Source organism: Plectropomus leopardus, chromosome 15 (genome assembly GCF_026936395.1).
Source record: "Plectropomus leopardus strain MGB_pleo_1.0 chromosome 15, ASM2693639v1, whole genome shotgun sequence".
Taxonomy (NCBI): Eukaryota; Metazoa; Chordata; class Actinopteri; order Perciformes; family Serranidae; genus Plectropomus; species Plectropomus leopardus.
Window position 1 is genome coordinate 2993826 of NC_142190.1, and position 24290 is coordinate 3018115.

General features: G+C 35.1%; 1 protein-coding gene across 1 annotated transcript; it reads left to right on the top strand.

The window, feature by feature from the left end:
• zswim7 (zinc finger, SWIM-type containing 7) lies at positions 1-24209 on the top strand. The gene is made up of 5 exons (XM_088088304.1): positions 1-122; positions 1582-1603; positions 6923-7025; positions 18376-18480; positions 22946-24209. Exons 1-5 carry the CDS (start codon positions 44-46, stop codon positions 23054-23056), a joined length of 420 nt encoding a protein of 139 aa, XP_087944430.1. The 5' UTR covers positions 1-43; the 3' UTR covers positions 23057-24209.
• The last annotated feature ends 81 nt before the right edge of the window (positions 24210-24290 follow it).

Below are 24290 nucleotides of genomic sequence, written 5' to 3' on the forward strand. Positions count from 1 at the left end.
TAGAGTCGTTCACTTCCGGAAACAAAGCAGTTCAAAAATCAATATGCGGTCGTCGTTTCTTCCCGCTGTGGCTGATCAACTTCTCCGAGACATCCAAAAAACGTACGAGGAGACCTCTCAAAGTAAGCGCGCGGTGCTTAAACGCGGAGATAATCGGTTAAATTAACTCCTGGACGGTTTAAACCGCGAAATTAGCTTTAGCATCGACGAGCTAACGTCTCAGCCGCCTGAGACAAACTCGCTTCAGTTTCTGAGCAAACAACGTTAATGTTGACTTTTGTTAGGAAGTAACGATTAACTCTGCGTCATTTTAACGCAGCTTACAGTGTTGTGCTGTAAAGTAACGTTATTAAAACGTTTTAACGTTATAACGTTTTGTTTTCAGCGTGTTACAGCGATGTAATTTAATATTTGGGCTGTAGGTGTCGCTGCTGTAACACGTGTCTCCTTTTAGGAACATCTGTCTCCATCAGTTATGTTTTCTTTATGTTCACTCACAACAAATGAGTTAAAATTAACATTATTATTATTGTATTGTTATTGTCATTTCTACCTGATGATGTAATTTTTACCATTTTTGGCATTTGGAGTAAATACGTGCTATTTCCACTGGTGCACACTCACAATCAGTGACGCTGAAATCAGCGACATATCCCCAAAATCTGTTTAGCATGAAATGTATTGAAAATATTTTTTTTTTTGTTACATCTGAAAACAAAGTGGCATCTTGGAAAAAAGAAAAGAAAATGCATTTAAAGGGTTAAAATTATGAAAATTGTATATATATATATAGTATTTAATATTTATGATAGGATTTGTTAAGCAATTAATGAAAGTAGAAAATCATATTAATGTATAACGTTTTTTAAAGCTTGATTTTGAAAAGAGCATTTTGTGTGCAGAGCGATAGTGTATTTGTTTTTAGTGTATGTGATATTAAAGCAGGACCTAAGAGTTAAAGTGACAACAGATTAAAACAACAAACAGTTAAACAGAGAAAAACAAAAATATCAATATTTAAAACCATTAAATGACCACAAAGCAGCAAAAGACGTATGTTTATTTAGATACGTAATAAAAGCATTTTCCACCAAAACATACAAACCTTTTGCCAAAAAGTCACATTAACCAGGGTGTAAAAATGTACAAAAACTCCTGAAATGAATTGATTTCACACGTCACGTGCAGGAGAGCTGAGGTAAATGCACAGCGCTCTCTGTTGAATTTCGGTGTGTGATGTGATGTGTTATGTTTCACGAAATGAAAACACCATGCGCTCATGTCTGGGCTTTTTTTCCAGTAACTCAACATTTTTGTTTTTAAGAAAACAAAGCAAATCCAGACACCACGAGAGAGGTTCAGTCTGAGCCTCTAAATATAGCAGCTTTACCTCAACGTCACCCGCAGCCGAGTGGCAGCTGCTCTGTGGTCAGCTGTTGATTTATGTCCTCTAGAGTCCAGAAACTTAATAAAAATAGATCATTAAACTGTCATTATAATGAAATCTGCAGCATTGATTGTTTTTTTTTTAAAAGAACATGAATACATATTTTAATGATTTTTTTATTTTTATTTTTTCAGTTCCTGATGACCTGCTTATTGCGTAAGTATCAATCTCCCTTTTTGTCATCTTTTGTTGTCATTGATTGTCATCACATGTATTTATTACCAGTCATTTAATGTAACTAAGTAAATTAACCCAAGTACATATTTGATGCCGTATCCACAGTGCATACGTTTTTCTTGTTTGGTGGAAACATGTTGGCTTTTTGAATGATTCAGCCACTATAATAAAAGCTTTGTAATGTAATTCCTCCTCGTTTTCCTCGATTTTTTTACACTTTTGTAATGTTTTAAAATATTTGAGGTACCTGTGTTTTACTTGAGTATTTCTATCATATGCAACTTTCTACTTTTGCTCCACTGCATCTCTGAGGTAAATATTAACGGTCATGGGAAACCTGGAAAAGTCATGGAACTTCACAGTTAGATTGTCCAGGCCTGGAAAAGTCATGTAATTAATAAAAATCATTGAAAATTTAGGAAAATCCATGAAAATGTGTTAAGTAATTAAACTGTTGCAGTAATCTTTTATGGATAAACTTCCACGTAATGTAACGTAACAACAAACGTATTTCCTGTCGCTGCTGACGTAACGTCGCTCTAATATGCGTCAATGTGACATTTGTTTACCATTTTGTACATTGATTATTTTTTTTAGCTCTCCCTCTGTATGCCAGCTAGTTGACGTAAAAAGTCATGGAAACGTTTTGAAATTTTGTCGAATACGTGTGGAAACTTTGTAATATGTCTTCATGATAAAATGTTAAACTCCACTGTAACCTGTTATGATTACTAATATACCCAGTAGTATACAAAGTATCTGAAATCAGCTCCACATAGGAATACAACATGAAAATGTGTAAAACAGAGTAAAGTAATATATATTATATGAAATTATATTAATGTTAAAAGAGCCATTCTGCATACTGAGTATGTTTACTTTTGAGACTTAAAGTACATTTTGCTGATAATACTAATTTACTTAAGTAACATTTTACATTTTGAATGCAGGACTTTTTTTAATGTCTTTGTTATGTTTTCTAATTATAATAAATATGACATATAGTAGATAAAACAGTCTTGGCAGCAAATATGGTATGCCATAAAATGAAAAGACAAACCAAACCAAGCAAAAAATAAGGAGTAAGATAAATAAATAAATAAATTAAGATTAGATAAGATAAGACAAAATAAAATAAAATGAATAATATAGAATAAGCCGGAGGTGAAAAACTGATGTTAAAATAGTTACAATTTACAGAAATCTTAAAGATTATACGGTCTATAACACGTAATATTCTTGTTTCCGATTTCCCCGACCCCACTCCCATCTTTATCAACATTTTCAAAAACTGCCAGCTTTCCTTTTGTAATATTTGTTACTTTTGTTTTTCTGCACTTCAATATTAATACCTTTACTCTGAGTATTTCTTTAACTCCCGTGTATCATTACATCTGACACCAGTGAGTTCATTTTGCCGTCACTCATGATTTATTTTATTTAGCTTTGTTTTATTTATTTGTTTTGTTCTATTTTATGTTATTTTATTTGTTTTATTTAATGTTATGTTGTTTTATTTTACTTTATTTTTTTATGAATGTAGTACTCCTCCTCTGTCTGAGTGACGATGTCAGTAAAAATGTTCACACATGGCCGAATGTGAGTGGGTGTGCAGAAACCACAGTGGTCAGGATTTACCAAAGTGACAAGGCAGTGAGACACCATGAGACACAGTGAGACGCAGTGAGACGCAGTGAGACAGAGTGAGACACAGTGAGACACAGTGAGACACCATGAGACACAGTGAGACACAGTGAGACAACATGAGACGCAGTGAGACACAGTGAGACACAGTGAGACAACATGAGACACAGTGAGACACAGTGAGACGCAGTGTCACGGTGCTGCTGTGTGTCTTTACTCAGACGCTGTCTTGGCGAGTGGTTTGCGTTTCTGGGTGTGAAGCGGTGCTCGCTGTCTGGCTCAGCGCAGCCACATCCTGTCTGTGAGGAAGATCTTCACCGTGCTCAGTTTCTTACTCTGTTTTCACGTTTGTCTCGTCTCTCATGTAAAAAAACATCCTGTTTTTCACATCAGTGATTGTAAGAAAAGTCCAATTATAAACTAACAGAACTAACTTTTGACAGTGGAAGAGTTTGTCTCTTGCATTAAACATCAATATATCTTACATGATATTTTGCGTACTTTCCTCATATTGAGATAAATATTGGTAGTAATAATAATTTCTTGGTATATATATTTTCTCTTTAAACCAGACTGCTATGTCTCATATTATTATTAGAAATGTGTGTGATTAGTCGACTGGTCAATTAAATGTTGCCTCACTAGTTGTCACCAGAAATACTTAAATACTAATAATTTTATTATAATTTTGTTGAGCCAGTGAAAATGTTGTTGTAACAATAAGGCACGTTTCCTAAAAATCTGTTTTCCTGAAGTATATTATCTTCAATCGATTTATTGTACAGTCATGGAAAAAATTATTAGACCACCCTTGTTTTCTTCAATTTCTTGTTAATTTTAATGCCTGGCTCAACTAAAGGTACATTTGTTTGGACAATTATAATGATAACAACAAAAATAGCTCATGAGAGTTTAATTTAAGAACGAAGAACTATTCATTTTCCATGGTTTTCTTGATAATAACCAAAATTACTTCCATCAATAGCTATGGCATTGTACCGCCAAAAACACTACTTTTAAGCATTCCATGTTTTCTTTTCTGTTTGCTTTAAACACATGATACACACAAGAGTTAATACTTGATTGCATAACCATTGTTTTTGATGACTGCAGCCATGCGTCTTGGCATGCTCTCCACCAGCTTCTGACATTGTTCTGCTGTCACAGCAGCCCATTCCTGTTGGACAAATTCAAACAAATTTTCTTTGTTTTTGGGCTTGTGGTTCTCCATTTTGAGTTTGATGATTTTCCACAGGTTTTCAATTGGATTAAGATCTGGTGATTGAGCAGGCCAAGGCATGGTGCGAATGTTGTGGTTCTCCATCCAGGCTTTAACTGACCTTGCCGTGTGGCAAGGGGCATTGTCTTGTTGGAAAATCCAGTCATTCGAGGCAGGAAAGAGTTTTCCAGCTGATGGAAGAAGACTGTTTTCAAGGGTAGTCCTGTACATGACCTGGTTCATTCGGCCTTCACACAATTGCATTTGCCCTGTTCCACTCAGACTGAAACAACCCCAGATCATGACTGATCCACCCCATGTTTTACTGTAGGGGCAAGACAGTCTGGGTTGTAAGCTTCTCCAGGCTTCCTCCTAACCAGTAAGTTGGCTGGAGTGGGCATCAATTCAAAATTGGATTCATCACTGAAGAGAACCTTAGCCCAATCATCAACAGTCCAATCCTTGTGGTCTCGAGCAAAGAGTAACCGGGCCTTCCTCTGCCTTTCATTGATGAAGGGCTTCTTGCGTGCTCTGTGTGACTTCAAACCAGCTTCAACAAGTCGGTTTCGAACTGTCCTTGCGGAACAAGTCACATTTCTCGACAGTGCCCACTCATTTTTAAGGTCCCTGGAGGTCTGACGACGATTCCTGACACAGGAACGGATGAGTGCACGGTCATCTCGTGGGGTAGAAAGACGTTTCCTGCCACGGCCAGGTAGCATTTTGGTAGTGCCATGTTCAGCTTGTTTTTTTTTGTTGTAATGAACGGCTGTCTTGGAGATCTTCAGTTTTTTCGCTACCTGTCTCTCACTCATGCCAATTTCCAGCAGTGCCAAGATGGCTGCCTTTGTGGCTTCACATAATTCTTTTGTTTTAGGCATTATGTGAGAGCTGACAACTTCTGAGTTGTGCTACGGCTTGAATGTAAGCAGGAAACCACTCTAGGCCTTTGCATGTGCAGTGCTGCTTGTGACATGAAATGGCCTCTTATATACCCTGGGAATCAATTAAGCTTAAGAATGTCAAATAGGACATAAAGTATTATGTGACCAGCTGCATTTTTTGTTGTGTTCATTGTATTATACGTTTAGTGGTACCAGATATTAGAATGAACAAGAAATTGAAGAAAACAAGGGTGGTCTAATAATTTTTTCCATGACTGTATCTGTGAGCTTTTGTGTAGTGAGCTGTTGTCATGTTTTGCAGAATAATATGCAAAGTGCCACAAATTTCATCACCATTTAAAATACAATTTGGTTATTGAAAAAATGGGAACGACTTTAAATCTCTTAAATGCACAACTTTTTTTCAGATGTTTAACTGAATTAAATACTTATTTTTATCTTTTTTCTTGTTATCTTTTTTCAGATTTTAATAGTCTAATTTTAAACTTTAGTTTAAACATCATGGAAATGAATAAAGAACATCCCCAAATTTTACACCTCTTTTTGTTTGGTAGCGTATTTTTTAGAGCTGCAACAATAATTTGATAAATTGATAAACTGATTAGTCGATCAATCAAATTAATTTGCAACTGTTTCAATAATCGAGTTGTCGTTTTCGTAAATTGTAAAGCATAAAAAACAAACATTTTCTGGTTTCATGCTTCATAAACGTGAGAATCTGATGCTTTTCTTTGTTATTTATGGTTATAAACTGAATCGTTTTGGATTTTTGTGCTGTTGTTCGGATAAAACGAAACATTTGAAGACGTCATATTGAGCTCCAGGAAATTACACAGGTTTCACTGTTTTTTAACAAAACGATTAAAAAATAATTCTCAGATTAATCAGTAATGAAAATAATAATTAGTTGCCATATTCATGCGATATATTTAGCACAACAAGTTTTATTTTTGCCATCTTAAGCATACATTTTAAATACAGTTTTTTGTTATTCCTCTAAAGTGAAAAAGCGCTTTATTGAAATGTGAAATGATTTAAGAGTCAAACAGGAAGACGTGACTGTAAAAAAGGCAGATGAGCCGGTTCTTCTACAAACAGAAAGCTCAAATGTCCACAGCCTGCAGGGAGCCGATAAATGTACTTATTTAATGAGGCGCTCACACACACACACACACACACACACACACGCACACACACACGCACACACACACACACTGGAGCCGTCATCAACAAACTGGTCTAATTTGATCTTTTCGATAATCTTCCACTCAGCAGTTTCTGTGTGTATCTCATAAAATATCTTTTTAAAGATTTTTTTTTAGCGTTTTCCATCACAAGAATACTGAAATCTAAACGTGTGATACGACGACCAAAACATAGTGCATTTAGTTCATTTTGGGATGACATGAGGAATGGCTCTGTCAGACGTCTTTTATCTGCATAACTTGTTTTGCACAAACAGCAGTGTAACCAAAATGTTAATCTTATGTTGCTGCTTCGTCTTCACGTTTTCTTCTTCGTGTGTTTCAGGCTGAAGTTTGTCTTCGGGCCTTGTGCGCTGCAAGCTTTGGACCTCGTCGATCAGCACGCGGTCACCTGTCTGACGTCTCCCAGTGGACGCAAAGCATTTCAGGTCAGTCAGTCACACTTCGGTCAGCTCTCAAACAGTCGTCCTCCGCGCATACTTTATATACTATAAGATTAATGGTTGCAAACTAACATTAAATCATTGTCAAAATAATGAAATTTCCTGCAGCAAAATAATTTCCAACTTAGAATGAGTTACTGTAATTAGTGTGGAGTGACATCAGGATTTTATTATTATTATTATTATTATTATTATTATTATAATAATATTATAATATTTTATTATTATTATTATTATTATTATTATTATTATTATTATATTATAATATTTTATTATTATTATTATTATTATTATTATTATTATATTATAATATTTTATTATTATTATTATTGTTATTATTATTATTATTATATTTTATTATTATTGTTCTTTTTATTTAATGTATATATATTTATTTATACACATTATTTTTTATTATTATTTTTATTATTATTTCTATTGCTTGTCATCCAGGTTTTTTCATGTTTTGTTTTTAAATGCACAGTGAAGTAATCTCTGCTCAGTTGTGTTTTCTTACCACAAAAGCAAATAATCAGTTCAATAACAGCTTTTTAGCATCTTAGATCAACAAGATAATCGGCACAGTTGACTGTGGAGCTCTTAATAAAGCTCAGATAAGTGCAGGACTAAAGATGTGTTCAGTGTGTATCTCCATTTTTCACCCAAAAATTATCAAAAAAATAAAAAAAAATAACTGAAAATGACAACAGCAACAAAAAAAGGATAAAACAAAAAAAGAAGGAAATGACCTGAAAAAGTGCCTTGATAATAATAATAACAATACTGTTAAATACTGTTTATACTGAAAACTGGGGAAAAAGAAAAGACACTTCGATACGGTGTCTGTCTGTAGATCAGTTTTTGTTTCAGGGTGTTTTATCGTCAAAGGTGAAAATAAATCACCTCGGTCGGTTGTTAGATCTTAATTTAATGAATCCTTTTCGTCCTGTGGCGGATCCATTAGTCAAATCCGACACGCCGATACGCCACAGCGTGCTAATCGAATGAAAGCTGATCCTGACGTGTGACATTTTATAATCGTATAACGGAGGCGCTGAGAGGCGGATACTTTCAGTCACTCTACGATCACAAGCTGACCTACGCGGGTTTTATGTTTGGCATTTTTATTTATATTTCTGTGTGTTATTTACCATAATATCCTGTTCATACATATCACTACAAACCATAAAAACAGGAACTGACTCTGTATTTCTTTCATTATAGAGTATGTTTTTATTAGATTTTCAAGATACAAATAATACAGAACTGTGTCAATATACAAATAAAAGATATACAAATTAAAAGTAATAAAATAAAAAAATAATATGTAGGTAGATATATAAGTGAATAAATAAAAAATATTTTAAAAAATATTTAAAAAATAAAAAAGTAGATGATTTTGCTCAAAGGATAAACATGCAGACATTCCCTTTTCAGTTCACCAATACTTTTTTTTGGTTTATCTCTTAATGGTGCTTCTGCACCATCTGTTTTGTATATAACAGAAATAGAAAATCAGTTTAAGTGTTGGCTGAGTTTAGAATATTTTCAGCGCTTTACCTCGCTGTCAGAGAGCCCTCTCTGATGAGGATTTTAAGTCATTTTATCAACAAAAAAAACAAACTGAGAAAAACAGAAATTTCCCTCCTCTGAACGGCGGAGCTGCTGCTCTGCCGCTGCCTCCATCAGCTGCTGTGAAACGTAACGAGGATACAAGATTCAAATACAGTGAACACCTAAACTGATATTGATTATTTTAGGTAGTTAAAATCTGTTTTTCTGCAGCTCCGTCCACAGCAGGACATCGCTTAGCTTCTGCTGTGGGACTGTTCTTTATTTATCAGAGGAGGGGGGGCGGCTCGGGTTTGACTTCTTTATTTAAAATACATATAAAATACTATTTTTTTAAAGTTGTGTGTCCCTCATTTAAGACAAAATTAAAAAAACAAGTCCCTCCCCAGTGTGACTTTATTTTAAATGCCTGACCCCTTTAGCAGCACCTCTTCCCCCCTCATAAATTACAAACAGTCCCTATCCACAAGCACTGAGGGAGTCCAGCTAGGCGACGAGGAGCACATGCAAAAACAGCAAATCCAGTTAAAGTCTTAACATGATGGAAAATCTTGACTTCCAGTCGTTTTATCTGCGTGTTAGTCTGATTCTGGGAATCAGTTCAGTTTCAGTCAAACTAACATGTTTAAATGTATTTTAAAAGTCCACTTTTAGTCGAATTATCTCAAAAACTCAACTTTTTCCAACATTATGTAAACTTACCGGCTGTTTCTTGAACTCAAAAATGACTAAAATCATGTGAAGTTTGTTTCATTTGGATACTCTCAGGTTTTAGATGATTTTTTTCGCTCCGTACTCGATTTGAAGCGTTTTGAGATCAGCAGCGGGCTCCTTGAGTTGTAAAAACCTGCATTTTGTTTTACAAACACAAAATTACCAAATGGCTTCACACCAAAGACGAAATGTTGCTCCTTCATTTTCTGAGAAGTGACCTGAGTCACCCTGTCCTCAAAGTGTCTCTCAGCAGGACGCAGGGTGACCTGTGATGGGACAAACAGGGCGGCGGGCCGCTGAGGTTGTGGTCATTGTGACCCAAATTTCCTGTAAACTCCTTCAGGCCCCTCCAAAAACAGCTTTATGAAAGGGACTGTAAAGCACAATGCAGCTAAATAAAGACACGGACTCTGTTCTGCTGGGACACTTTCAGCTCAGTTGTTGGTGTCTTTTACGTTTTCACTTAATTTCCCTCCGGTTTGTGGTCCAGCTGCATGAACTGGAAATTACTAATGTAATCGTCTATTTTTAGTCTCTTCTACTCTGGAAAATACTTACGAGTTTTATCGGTGTCTGTGGTTTTTCATTGTCCAGTTGTGACTTTCTATGAGAGCACATGAAGTGAGATTTACGCAGTATTGATTTTTTATCGGTGAATCATCTGTCAGTTATTTTCTTTTGCTCAAAGCTCAGAAAACAGTGAAAGTTTACTGTCACAGAGGAGTAAAATATTCAGAACATAATTAACATTTAATAAGCCCAAATTAGATTTTTTAAAATTATTTTTAAAATGACTCAATGCCATAAATTGAATATCAGATTAGTTGCCATTTAATTTGATAGTTTAACAAATTGAGAAAATAATCTACAGATTGATCAGTAACAATCATAACCATTAGTGGCTAATTTACCGGCTTAAACAGCGTGCAGACTCCAGTATTTAATGAAGTGACACACGTTCTGCTTGTTAATGTTTGCGTGCGTCTGAAGCTGTGGGAAGGTCACACCGTTTTCCTTCTGCTCGGTTTTATTGCTCCACTGTTTACTTGCTGCTCTGCAACTTTTCAGAAATAGAAATCTAGAATCTAGATAGAAGATAGAAAAAAACACACCACAAAACAAAAAATTATTTCAAGAAATGGAAAAAAAAACGTAAATAGTACAGTTGCCAGTTATTTTTTCTGTCAATCAACTGATTGATTAATCAACTAATCATTACAGTTGGACTTTTATGAACTGTTTGATCCTTTAAAACCTGAGCAAATTGGTTTTATTTTTTCCAGAAACACAGGGAGAAGGCAAGGAGCAGCAAATAAATCACGGCCCCAATAAAAACAAGACAATTACCTGAAGATAAGCACGCACAAAAAGAAAGAAAGAAAAGAAAAGAACAGGAAAAACTAAAGAAAAATGGCCTAAAAAGGACTGAATTAAAAAAAAAAAAAGTATTAATTTTTTTTTTTAAAAAAAAGAAATAATTATAAATATAGTTTTTTTTGGGTAATTTTCCCATTTTTAAAATAATATTCTAATAAAACTTGTTTTTTATGGTTATTTTCTTTTCACCTGGAACTAATTTCTTGCAATTTTCCAAGTTTCTTGCTAAGTTGGTTCATTTTTGGGGGAAAAAAAGTAATTTGTTCAGGTGTCAGTAAAAAGTACAATATTTCCCTCTGAACTGTGTTAGGGTAAAAGTATAAAGTGGCATGAAAATTAAGTGCGCAAGTACAATACAAGTATCTCAAATTTGTACTTAAGCACCAGTAATACTCTGACTATGGATAAATACTTCATACAACCCCACTCCAAAAAAAAACAAAAATCCAAACTATTCCTTTAAGGGCATTTCTCAACATGTCAAAATTTTGAGAACATGTAACAGAACATTTCTTGAAAAAATACAAAATATTTCCATAACTAAGCATTATTGACTGTAATAAGAGAAGAAATCGTCATCTGATGGAATTTGTGGTATTTTGATGATTTTGATTTTGTTGATTTTTACCTGTCAAGCTAATTTAAACATCCCTGATGCTTTTCCATCCACCTGCAGGTACAGGCTTTTATTCTGGAAACAGGGTTCTTAAAAAGTCTTAAAAGTCATTAAATCCATCAGTCTAAAAAAATGTCATAATTAAAAAAAAAAAAAAACTCTCAAAATTCAAAAGTCTTTAAAAAATGCTTAGAAATTGGAGGCGGGATTTTTTAAATGAATTTTTATTTATTTATTTATTTTTTGATGTTGCATTGAAAAAGCTCAAAATATTAGGTAACTGAAAAATAATAATGATAATTTACTGAATGCCTCTTGCATTAACATCACCAAGGGGGCATGCTTCATGTTACAGTAAATATTTGAAAAATAAAATAAAATTCCCCCTGATCTTATCTAATAAATGTCAGTACGTGTTTTTTTTCCCTTTATTTTTGGCCTCAGTAAAATTGATCTAAAGGTACAAGGCAGATTAATTGTCGTTTTTATTAAATGTGGTTTAAGAAGAAAAGAAATTTCATTCCAAGTGTCCCTAAAAACCGTCTTAAATCCTGCTTGCCGTAAGCTGCAGGAACCCTGTCTGGGAATAGATGCGTTGGCTCGTGACTTTCTCCGGGAAGTTTTAGGATATAAACGGCACGTCGATGACCTCGTAACGACGTTCTTCTTTGCATTTGTCATAAATCTTTGGCGCAGTTAAGTTTGTGGCATCAGCGGCAGCGAGCGTCGCCTCTGTGATGTCGTCCGGTCTGTTTTATGTTTTAACCGTTAGTGATGCATTAGGTGAGACTTGAGTTTACACAGTTTGTGTTTGAAGGCGTCCTCAAAGCCGTGCCCTAAATATTTATCTGATCACGCGCTCTGACTCGCTCAGTTTAGACTCGGCGGTGAGCAACCGCTGAAATATCTGGAACCTCAACACGGCTGGCACCAAGATTTAGTTTAAGGTCTGGGCTGACACTTGATTTTTAAGAAATAAAAGGTGGAGGAAAGGAGGTGACGATGTTTTCTGGGGGTCAAAGGTCGAGTCGTGACCTCTCAGGTTGGACGGCTGCATATTTCCCGTCAGAGGAGACCATATTTGGACATCATGAGGAGTGAGAGGAAGTGGGGTTATTATACTAGACCAAAACTCAAAACGGAAATAAGATGTGACAAAACAAACTCAAACTAAATCAAATCCATTATAAATATTATGATTAATGATACTGATTTAAGTGTCAATATTATTTGCGTAGCAGCGTTCACACAGTTTAGTGCCGCTCAAAGTGCTCCACAGATTATTGATGAGCTGATCGTAAAACATGACTGATCAAAAAATAAATACATTTTATTTTTAAAAAAACAAACCAGAAAAGACAAAATAAGAATAAAAATGACATTAAAATAAACGATATGATATGTTATGATATAATAATAATAATAATAATAGTAATAAAATGGTTTCAAAAACTAGACCAATAACGAGATGAAGTGAATTAAAAAGACAAAAAGTAAAATGTCAGTAAATTACAGAAATAATAATAATAGAATAGTTAGCAAAAACAAGATAAAATAAATCAAAAATAAATCAAAAATCAAAACAAAGATAATATTGATTAGAGTGCTAATGATATATATTTGTAATAAAATATGAAATAAAAGGGATATTGTATAAAACAAATATTTGTTAAAAACAATATTGCTTGGTTAAAAAAAGAGGGAAAATAGTAAATGTAAATGAATGAGTATAAATAAGTTTGTTTTAGCTATAAAAGAGGAGACAGTGTGAATTTTCGTCAACCACATAAAGTGAACCAGAGTGTGGAAATGCCAAAAACTTGAGGGTGAGTAAATAACGACTGAATTTTGGGTAGACTATCCCTTTAAGGGCACTATTTGGTACTTTTTAATAACTTTGTGAATAACTGTATTTTTCAGGATCCAGTCTTAAATTTAAGGGAAAATTCTTGTAAAAATTCATCATTTTTTAGAATTTTCTTACAAATTTGTCACAAGCAGCAACTCTTAGTACCAAACTTTGTGAACGCAGCCTCTGGAGTCAGTTCGTGTTTTTTTAGTTATGATATTTTGAAGAAAAGCAGCTCACTTTAAAAAAAAAAAAAACGCAGCGATTTGTCATCCGCAAGTCAAGAGACGAGAGAGATAAAGCTAAATTTATTTTCTTAAAAGGTTTCCATAAAAATCATCAGTCCATGTTTGGAATAAAACTTTATTCTTAGACAACACTGAGTGCCAATTTTACAGGAAGTCGAGTCAGTTTTATTTATAAAGTTCATTATCACAGATCATAATTTTCCGCAGAGGACGTTACAGCAAACATCTTTCTGTTCTTGGACCTTCATGAGGAAAAACTCCCAAAAAACCCGTTAAAGGGGAAAAAAGACGCTAACTGAACCAGAGAGGTGCCAAAATAACTGCTGAATGAGCACTTTTTTTGCTGTTTCTGTGGGACACGGCCGAGTTTTTTATGTTGTCGTGGTTTTTTGGTCTCACGTCTCCTCTAAAATATCGACTTGCGAGAGCTGGGATTTTTCACCTGATGTCATTCGAAACATCTGGCGGCCTTTTCCTCTGCGATGTCGCACCGCGGCCTGCTGGGAAACTGAAGTAATGAGTGACGTGTTTTTTCAACTGAAACTCCAAATCTATGAGCACAATCTGTGGATGCTGCTATTTGTGCATTTATTTATTTATTATTTCATTTAATTTCATTTCAATTTTTGCAACTTTATTTCTGGTTTTAAAATATCAGAATTTGGCGTGTGGATACCTGCACACACTTTTTCTGTCATTTACACAAACGCCCACCCACAACCTCCCATCCAGGTTTACACAAATAACTAAAATAAACTAACAAAACAACAACAACAACAACAACAACAACAACAACAAACAAACAGACAAACAGATGTAACCAATCTTGACTGGGACAGTTGAGCTGAAACAGTAATTTGGTGAAGAAGTTGACATTATTTGACTATTTTTGTAGCTAATTAATTAATCAAAATGACACTTTAAAGCACCAACTTCATCAATTATGAGGATCCGCTGCATTTTCTGTGTCTGTAAGTTGAATATTTCCGCAGCGTAAAGACTTTCTTGTGTAGCACATTTCATACAACAGGGCGACTCAAAGTGCTTTACAGAACAATAAAATATAAAAACATCATAAAAAATACAGATTTGAGTGAAGATATAAAGGCAAAATTATTAACTAAATTATTTTAAAAACTGTAAAATAAAAACCATCATTAAAATTAGCAGAAGTGCAGACAAGAGTCTCAAAAATAAAAAGGTTATTTCAAATCAAGTTTAAAATGAAATCAAAACTTATTTATGCGATGCAATAACACCTCTTGTAATTGACTGAAATATCACCTCAAGCCAGCGTAAAAGCTTTTTCTGTGATAATATATTTTAAATATATATATATATATATATATATATATATATATATATAATATTCAAACGTGCCTGTTTGTGCGTATTTTATATTTGCAGTTGTGTTAATGGAAACCTGATACTCTCTTGTAGACCGTCAGGTCAGATCAGATTGTGGATGAAGACTTTTGAAATGCCGTTTATGCGGATTTTATTTGTTTTGAGAGTGAAGTGGCTTTAAAAAAACACTTGTGTGCATGTGAAGTAGGCCTCAGCCACAGACAGATGCAAGGGGGCCCGTACCTCCGTGACTTCCCAGGGCTTTAAATTTCCCTGAAGTCTTGTTTGTGGTGTGGAACCAGTGGACAGGAGGCCGTCCAAAGTCCTGGCCCTCTGGCTCATGGTGGTATTCCCGTGAGAGCCGGAGTTTCAAAGCGAGACGGAGCCAGAGCTTCGCTGAGGCTTTAACCCTCAACCTTCCCTCTGCACATCTCGATGTAGTCGACAGATTATCAGCCTGGACAATTATCGGGCCGATATTTGGCATTTTGACGCTCAACTTTATTAGCGATTTCCTATAAAACAGATTAATGAAAAAGTGCAAAGAAAGCGGCAGCATGGGAGGAACTTTGACTTCAGGGAGATTTTTTTATTTAAATTTTCACTGAACTTTATTTATTTTTTTTTTTAGAAATGCTGTCGATGATGGAGTAAACATTTTACGCAAATTTTGTTTTGAAGTTTGTTATATTCCAAATTCTAAATTTTGATATTTTTTTTCTGCATTTATTCAGTTAATAACTGTGAGCATGAACAATAATTCACACGTTTGACGGCATTTTTTAATTCTTTTCTGGTGCAATAACATCCATGAAATATAACTAAACACCTACAGCTTTGCTAATGTGAGCTTTTCAATTTTTACAGTAAAATGGCTCTTTTTGATGATCATTTTGTTTGTTATATTCTGGATTTTAAATACTGACAGAGAGATTTTCATTTTTATTGCAAATGCACATCGGTTTCAAATTGTGCTCATCGGTCTCATTAACTGCTAACGATCAGTATCAGTCCTGAAAAACCAATATCGAACGTAAATTTTTGCATTTATTGAGTTGTTAACCGTGTGCACAAACTTTAAAATATTCAAACTTTACAGTGACTAAGTGTTTGATGGCATTTTCCAATTATTTTCTGGTGTAATAACGTCCATAAGATATTACTAAACACCTACAGTTTTGCTTAAGTTAGCTTTTCAATTTCTGCACGAGTAAAATGGCTCTTTGTAGATTTTTTTTGTTGAAATTTTTTTTTTTAAATTTCAAAATTTTAAATACTTACAAAGATTTTCATTTTTATCGTTTAAGCATATCCCTGCCAGATATCAGTTATAGGTCTCATTAACTACTAATAATCAGTATCGGCCCTGAAAAACCGATATCGGTCGACTCCTGCTTCTTTCACCATAAATTCTTCATTTATTCAGCTGTTAACTGTGAGCGTGAACGTTGATGAATTTAACCTTTACAGCGACTAAGAGCTCGATGGCGTTTTGTTGGTAATTTTGTTTGTTATATTCCAAATTTCTGACAGAGGGATTTACGGGTGCCGGTATCGGCCCTGAGAAACCACATATCGGTGGACAGTTAGGGTGTAATGTCATTTTGAGAAACCCGGATCCCTCCCGGCTTAGCGGAGGCCTGCAGTTTGTGTGTCGATGATGTCGTCAGCTGCCAGCTCTGCAGCGTGAGCCGCAGCACATAATAACGGCCGAGCACAGCAGAAAAGGCCCGAGCGTGAGCTGGTTTTTAATAAACTCGCCTCTTTAGAAACTGTAGAGCTCCCTGGCTCGGTCTCCACAGCGGTCCTGTTTCTGTGCTGATCCTGGGGCTTTATTCAGCTCCACTGAGGGGCTTTAAGTCCGTGTATTTGTCTCTCCTCGTTTATAACAAAGTGTCACGTTGAAGAAATGGGAGTTTTTTTGCTTTTGTAGGTCACAGGAAAAGGTCATTTATCTGAGCTGTGGAGAATAATGGAGCCTGCTCCGCCGTCTTTGGGAGGCATTAGTTATTGGGAAGTGTCAAGCTAATCCACCAGCTTAATGTCCTCATGTGTCTTGTGCATGAGGACCAGCCTTTAATCAGTCTGTGGCAGGGAGAGAGCGCCGGCTCCGCGGACAGGAGGCTGTCAGCCGAGGCCATTAGAAAACAGACGCCACGTACGGGATGTTAAAAAATGCATCGTTTCATCATGTGAAATGATGATGAGGATGAAACCTCACCTTCAAACAGCCACCGCTCTGTCACCTCCATAAAACTTTTAAAAGAAAATAATTCACGGTGGGACATTTCACAGATTTTGGGCTGTAAAGTCAGTTTCTTAAAGGGACAGTGCTGGAATTTAATTGAATATATTTACTCCCTGCAGGGACAGTTTGGCACATTTCACCAAGACCACCTGGCTGCAGAAACTGCGCATGTGTGCAGTAAAACCTCTGTTCTCTTTTATTTCCCGTGAAGTAATAAACGGTTTCAAAGACAAACGTATAAAGTTCTTTAATTTAAAAAAAAATTTAAAAGAGGCTCTGCATGTTTTAAATTGCAAACTTTGCAAGTAATAAATATACGTTAAATCAAGAAGTCAGTTACATCTGATCTCAAACGTTTGTGATCAGATTTGAAGAGTTAGTCGATATAAAGTTACATAAATCTTCACCAATTCAAATGTTTGAAATGCCTTAAAATTTTCAATTATAAAACTTTTTTTAAAAGCAAAAAGAAGTCCATAGAATGCAGATTTTTAAAAAAAATTTTGTTGTTGTCATTTTTCCAAATGATGAAAACACATAAGTACTATGGGAGGAAAACTGTGAACAGTAAAAACATTTTTATTTAAAAAAGTGGATAAAAACCTGATTTAGTTGATATTAAAACTAATGTTTTACCCTTTGAAACTGGAGCAAATTGGCTTGATTTCTTTCAAAAACGTTGGAAGAATTTCTAAGTGACAAGAAAATAACCTGAAATTAAAAAAAAAATAACGGAAAGAAAAAAAATTAAAGAACAAAAAACGGTTAATAAAAATAATTTTAAAAATATGTAGATAAAATAGTTAATATTAACATAGTTCTTTAGACATTTTCCCCTATTTATTTATTTATTTATTTGTTCATTTATTATCTTGTAATCATTTTTTCTTTTTGTCTTTCTAAAAACACATTTTCAGGTCTTATTTTTTCCTAACTTTGTGCATTTTTTGGGACATCTCTTGCAAAGTTGCTTTTGCCTTTTTCAGCCACGTGAAAGTAGTCTGAATGCAGCACAAAAAAAATCATGTCTTTCCAGGTTTTAAAGGATCAACATTGTGTTAGAGAGAGTTGAGGAGACGGTGTGACATGAAAAAAGATGTTTTCATTCCTCTGATTCTTTAAACTCACAAAACTCATGTCTGGATTTGCTGAGTGACATTTGGGATGCAGGAAAGATGTTTTCCTTCTTGCATTCGCTGCCTCTCAGCAGCCAATACAAACAGCATTGTGATCATTTTTGATCGCCAAACGTCCTCCCTCGTGAAGACACAACTCGTCTCTGCGTGGGATATTTTGAAATGAGGTTAATACAAGAAGCGAACGTCTCCACGTATTTAAATGTACTTTGCATTGATGTGTCGCAGGTCGTGGGAGGCTCGGGACGTTTGTACACTTGCTTTGCGTCCTGTCACTACTGCCCGTGCCCCGCCTTCGCCTACACCGTGCTCCACAGAAACGAAGGCCCGCTGGTGAGTCTCAGCTGTCACACGCTGTTTGGGCTGCATATCAAACACCAACACTCACATTCACCAGAGTCTGGCCCTGAATGCTTATTGAGGTTTTCATTATTCATTAAGTATATTTTCATCAGTTTGAGTCATTTTTTTCCCAGCAATGTTTTTTGTTGAATTTAACAGAAGTAAAATGACAAAGACATACCAGTCAGGTATATATTTATCCATAAATACACAAACAGTCAAACAAAAATCAGAACCATGACTCAGTTTAACACGCATGCAATCTGTCCCCACCCCAAAAAGAGTACATTCAAATAAATAGATAAATAATAATAAAAATTTCAAAAAAAAAAAATAAATAAATAAAAACAATTAAATTAATTAAAAATAAGTATAATAAAAATCAATGAAATTAAATACATTACATTAAAAAATTGCAGGTTGAGAATAATGTGAGATTGAACACGTTTAGTTCAACAGCGTCTAATATTAAAATCCAAATGTTGACAATAAAAAGAAAACTAAAAGATTTGGATGTTGCAGAGTCTAAATTTAGGTTTATCGACCAATGCTTCTATTGTGTAGTCGAACTCTGTCCTCTCGATAACACATGAAGGGGCCCCAGATGTTGTCAGAGAGTAACTGATTACTCATTATTGAAAATGTAATTTTTTCAAAGGGTAGAGTTAGTTCAGAAATCCATTTATCCAGACTCGATGTGCCAACATTTTTCTATAAGAAAGCTGCTTTAATTTTTTTTTTCTTAATAAAAAAAATTGTTGAACGTGCTTCTGTGTTGTGGAAAAGTTGTGCTTCAGCAGAAGTCGCAACGGAGTCAAAAAAATAGAAATATATAGAAAAAAAGTAGTACATCTACATGTGCTGCTGTCGTCATAGCAACCCGTGTAATGTTTTGAGCTGTTAGTTTGAGTGAGACATTTTTGCAATACTGCATGTGACCACTGAGGGAAAGTAGGCTGCAGAGCTGAGCGTCTGTCCTGGAGGTCTGGACCGTGGGGACGTTTTTTTTTTGTCCTCAGAGGCAAAACAAGGAGCCTAGAAAAAACCCTACAAATAAAGGACTAATAAAAGGGACGGGGACATGCTCCAAAACTACACATAGAAAGACAAACACACAGATGTACATACATACATACATACACGGCGTCATGCAGGGTTAAACTCTATAAACACCAGCAGGAGCGCGTATGTGATGTACACAGCGCGCAGCGTATTTACACACAAACCGTTTCACCGCCGTTGTGTCTCGTCAGTCAGGTGTGAATCCTGGAGAAGAAACCGCCCAATCAGAAGTGAGACAAAGCAGACGTTGACGTGTGTGTGTAGCGGATATATTGCGGTGAGGTCATGTTGTCGTCTGGTCACTGAAGGGTGTCTCCACTCTCAGTCTCTGAGCGGCTGTCTTTGCTGTAAATAACTGCGCGCAAACGGCCTCCGCTCCCGAGTATCAGAAAAACCCGAGTCCCCGGAGGATGCTGCTAAAATGGGTGTGAGAAACAGAGAGCTGCCTTCAGCGGACCGTGGAGACTCTCCGTGAGCGCATCGGCAGCGCTGACATCATTCCCCACGAAATCACACCGAAGACAGCAAAACAAAACTGCACCGCCCGAACAACTCTGAGAGTTTACTGCTGAAGTCCAGTTTTTATCTCACGGTGCATCAGAGTTTAACGTTCAGGCACATCTGCATCGTTTCACTGCTTTTTCAAACGCATTTTAGCAAAAAGCATTAACATGTGAGAACATTATTATTATTAATAATAATATCTAAAGGGATACGTTTGGATTTTTTAAAAGATGTTTTGGGGGTGTTTTTTTGCCTTTGATTGATAGGACAGCAGAAGTGTGAAGGGGGAGAGAGAGGTGGGCTGGAATCGAACCTGTGAGGACAAGGCCTCTATATATGGGGTGCCCACTCTATCCACTGAGCCACCAGGCGCCCCTGGTTTGGACTTTTTTGAGGTGTGGGTTATGTGATGCAGGTTAAAAAGTTATGGAAAAGTTTTGAAACTTTGTTCATCAAAATGTGTGGGAATTTTTATTTTATTTTATTTAATTTTAATTAATCCTCTATTTAACCATGTTAGTCCCATTGAGATTAAAAATCTTTTTTTTTAAGGGAGACTAAGACAGTCTGGAAAAATACAAACTGAGACAAATTACAACTCAAAAGCACTAAAATTTGCATTAAAAGAGAATTTTCTATGAGTCGGTTGTACAACCAGGTGGGCCGAAAACATCGACATCCTACAGAATCTGCCTCCAAGTCTAATTTTAGATTTAAAATAATTTAACAACACCAGCTCCTCGAGCAAATTCCAGGCTGAGGGTGCAGAATAAGCAAAAGATTTTTTCCTAATTTCTGCACGAGGTTTTGGGACAGAGATCATAAAAAGGTCCTGAGAAAGTCATGAATGCTGTCCTGTAAAAAGCATCTTGTAAAAGAAGTTTCAGATACAAAATATAATAAATATAGTTCAATATACGGGTATTAGAAAAGCAGATTTCCATGCCCTCCTAAATCTGTGCTGGTTTATTTATTTTCCCAAACTTCTCCAGGCCTGGAAATCAAATACATATATTCAAATTCCACATTAATTTTCCATTTTTTTAATGACCTTTTGAATCTTGTTTCAACCAAATCTTGAACGTTTGGATTTGAAAACACAGTGAAGACTGCAGGGAAGCTGAAGAATGATTTAAAAACCGAAAGAAAGAAACAAAAACAACGGACTCGCCTTTTAACACACACTCCAGTCCCAAAGTCAAAACATACGACGCTCTGCAGTCGTCCCCCGCTAAAGACGTTCATGCAGGAGCTCTGCAGACTCCAGCCAGACTGGATGAGACCAAACAAAGTCCAGACCGCTCTGACCCGAGGTCCCAGCACAGATAACGAAGAGGCACCAGGAGAAGTAAACAAACTTTGTTCCTTCGTCGTTTTATCACTTTCTTTCGTCAGAGTTCAGAGTTCGTACGGTCGTTAAAAACATGAAAAAGTCACAGAGGTTTGGAAAAATAAATAGAAAGATTTTGTAAAGTCATTGAAATCTATTTCACAGATAATAACACGAGATGTGTTCAAGGAAATCTGAAAATCAGACGATAATTTCTGTTTTTACAGTTTCCAGGCCCTTACTCTCTCATAAATGGTGCAATTGGGGTATTTTTAAAGAAAACATGCCTTCAAAACCCACGGGCATTTTTTCAAATATCACCTTTTTTTTTTTTTTAAATTCACACATCCAAAAAAAAAAACAAACCAAAAAATTGCCAAAATATCTCCTTCAAAAATTGCCAAAAAGAATTGTTAAAAAAAAAATCATCAGAATGTTTTCTTTAAGAATTGCAAAATGATTTCTAAAAATTTTTTGTGATTTCTTTTTTTAAAGGAAAAAAAGTGCCAAAATGTTTTCTTGCAAAAAATTCTAAGGAAATGCCAAAAGGTTTTTTTTTTTTTTTTTTTTTTAAAAAACACCTAAATAAAATTCTTTATATTTTCTTTTAAAATCCCCTCAAAAAATTGCCAACATTTTTTTAATAATAATTTTAAACAGTCACCAAAATTTTTTCTTTAAAATTTGGGAATTTTTTAAAAGACAAAATAAATGGCCTTAATGTTTTAAAGAAGACGTGCTTTCCAAACCTGCAGGAGGGTGTTTTTTCTTTAAATATCAAACCATTTAAAGTTGTTTGCCCCTCCCTTAAGCTGAAATAAAAAACACAAGTCCCTCTCCAGTGCTTGAAAAATTATTTGACATGTCTCCCCTCTCAAAAATAACAAACAGTCCCTGAGTTAAATTTAAATATTCAGTTCTAATCCTGTTCTAAATTTATTTATTTATTTTTTTAAATAAATATATATTTTACCAAGATATTTCATAGTAATGAAAAAGAGTGAAAAAGTATTGTTTCAGAGGATGTAAGGTCTTTAAAATTTGCCTTAAAATCATAGAAATTTACCGGTAAAACTTTGTATGAATCCTTTATAAAGAATCTACGCGCTAACGGAAACAGTCATTACGAGAATCAGAAAACAAACTGGTGTCTTTGTCCTTTTGACCTGGATTTGTCTCGTTGTTGACGTGAGACACGAATCCTGTGGAGGAAATCTCTGATAATGCATGAAGAGAGCTGAGCGGGAAAACAAGTCAATGATTAACGTGTTAATGTCGATAATAACGAGAGCAGTGCGGAAATACAGGCTATTACACGTGTTAATTATCACAGATAATGCTCTCTCGTGACCCTCTTTATCGCCGCTTTTTTCGCGTCAGAAATGTTTATTATCTGATTTGGCGTTTGCGTTGAGTCTTTGATGAAAGTTTTTATTTGCTGGGTAATTCGCTGCTGGTCGTGTTAATTATCGACGCACCGTTTTGGCGTCATATCTGTGTCATTAATCTCATCCGTGTCCGTGTTTGCGTGATGAATCAGCGTCTGCTCTTGTCTCGCAGTGCAAACACATCCTGGCCGTGTACCTGTGTGCCGCCACAGGTGTGACTCAGCAGGAGGCCGTGACGGATCCGCACATGTCGGCGCTGCTGAGCGGGACCGCGGCCTCGTGACACCCAGGTATGTGGAGACAGGGACACCGGGACACCGGGACACCCTCAGGATGAGCTGAGGTTTTTGATGGACACTTTGAGTCACTGCGGAGGGGTCGGAGCGCGGGAACAGCACTGTCGGCGTTTTCATGTGTCTCCCTGTGAAAGACTCCAGATGTTGCTTTATTTGCTTTTTCTTTCGGGAGAGTTTTTAATCTGTTTCCAAGGATGTGACAGCTGTTCACTGAGTATGTGCAGGTTTATTTTTAGTCTCTTTTTATCTGAGGCTGCAAGTACGGAGGACGGGAAGCTGCCAAAATCAAGAAATAGATAAACAAATGACTTAAATCTACCAAGTATACTATTACAAATAGATTTTGGCATTATAAACTAATAAAATTTAAAATGAATCGATATTTCTCCATTAATTTGCTTCTTTATTCATTTACATTTGTTTTAGTTTTATTTACTTTCATATTTAAATTTCCCTTTTATTTATTTGATTTTTTAAAAATTATTTTATTTTATTTTTTTTTAAAGAAATGTTTAAAAAATACAAAAATAAATAAGTTTGGGTAAATAAATGAGTGAAAATGCACAGGGAAATCAAAAAGTAATTAATAAATACATTTTAAAATAAATGTAAAATAAATACAAAAAATGAATGCAAAAATAAATAAACTCATTTATACATATTTAAAATTTAATACAGTTCTAGACACAAAACTCCTTTGTGTTTTGTGTTTTGTCAGCTTTTGTTTTTTTTATATAAGTACTGAGCATCTGCATTCTGAATTTGACCATAGAACAAACAAGCAATAATAAAAAAAATATTTTAAATACATCTTGGCATGATTAATAAATATAATTGATATTTATGTTTTAATCTGCTCCTTAATGTATTCAACTGTGCATTAATTGCTCTATTTATTTACTTTCCTATTGAATTTTCTCTTTTATTTATTTATATCAATTTTGTAAAAAACAAATAAATACGGAAATAAATAAAGTTGAGGAAAGAAATAGGGGTAAAATGCAACGGGAAAATAATAAAGAAAAAAATAAATTAAATAAATAATGTAAATAAATAATTAAATTTTAAATAAATAATAAATACAAAATAAATTAGTAAATAGGTGCCTAAAAGGTAATTAAATGAAAAATCGAATGAAAGCTCTCGTCCTCCGTACACAGTGAGCTTCTGCATGCTGAGGTGACGTCACGAACACGGCACGATGTTTCCAATGTATCTTTT

Bases quoted from the DNA above. Each gene is read 5' to 3' on its own strand.
- zswim7 (XM_088088304.1), top strand. From the start codon at position 44: ATGCGGTCGTCGTTTCTTCCCGCTGTGGCTGATCAACTTCTCCGAGAC. The intron at 123-1,581 runs GTAAGCGCGCGG...TTATTTTTTCAG, and splicing joins GTACGAGGAGACCTCTCAAA to TTCCTGATGACCTGCTTATT. The intron at 1,604-6,922 runs GTAAGTATCAAT...CGTGTGTTTCAG, and splicing joins CCTGATGACCTGCTTATTGC to GCTGAAGTTTGTCTTCGGGC.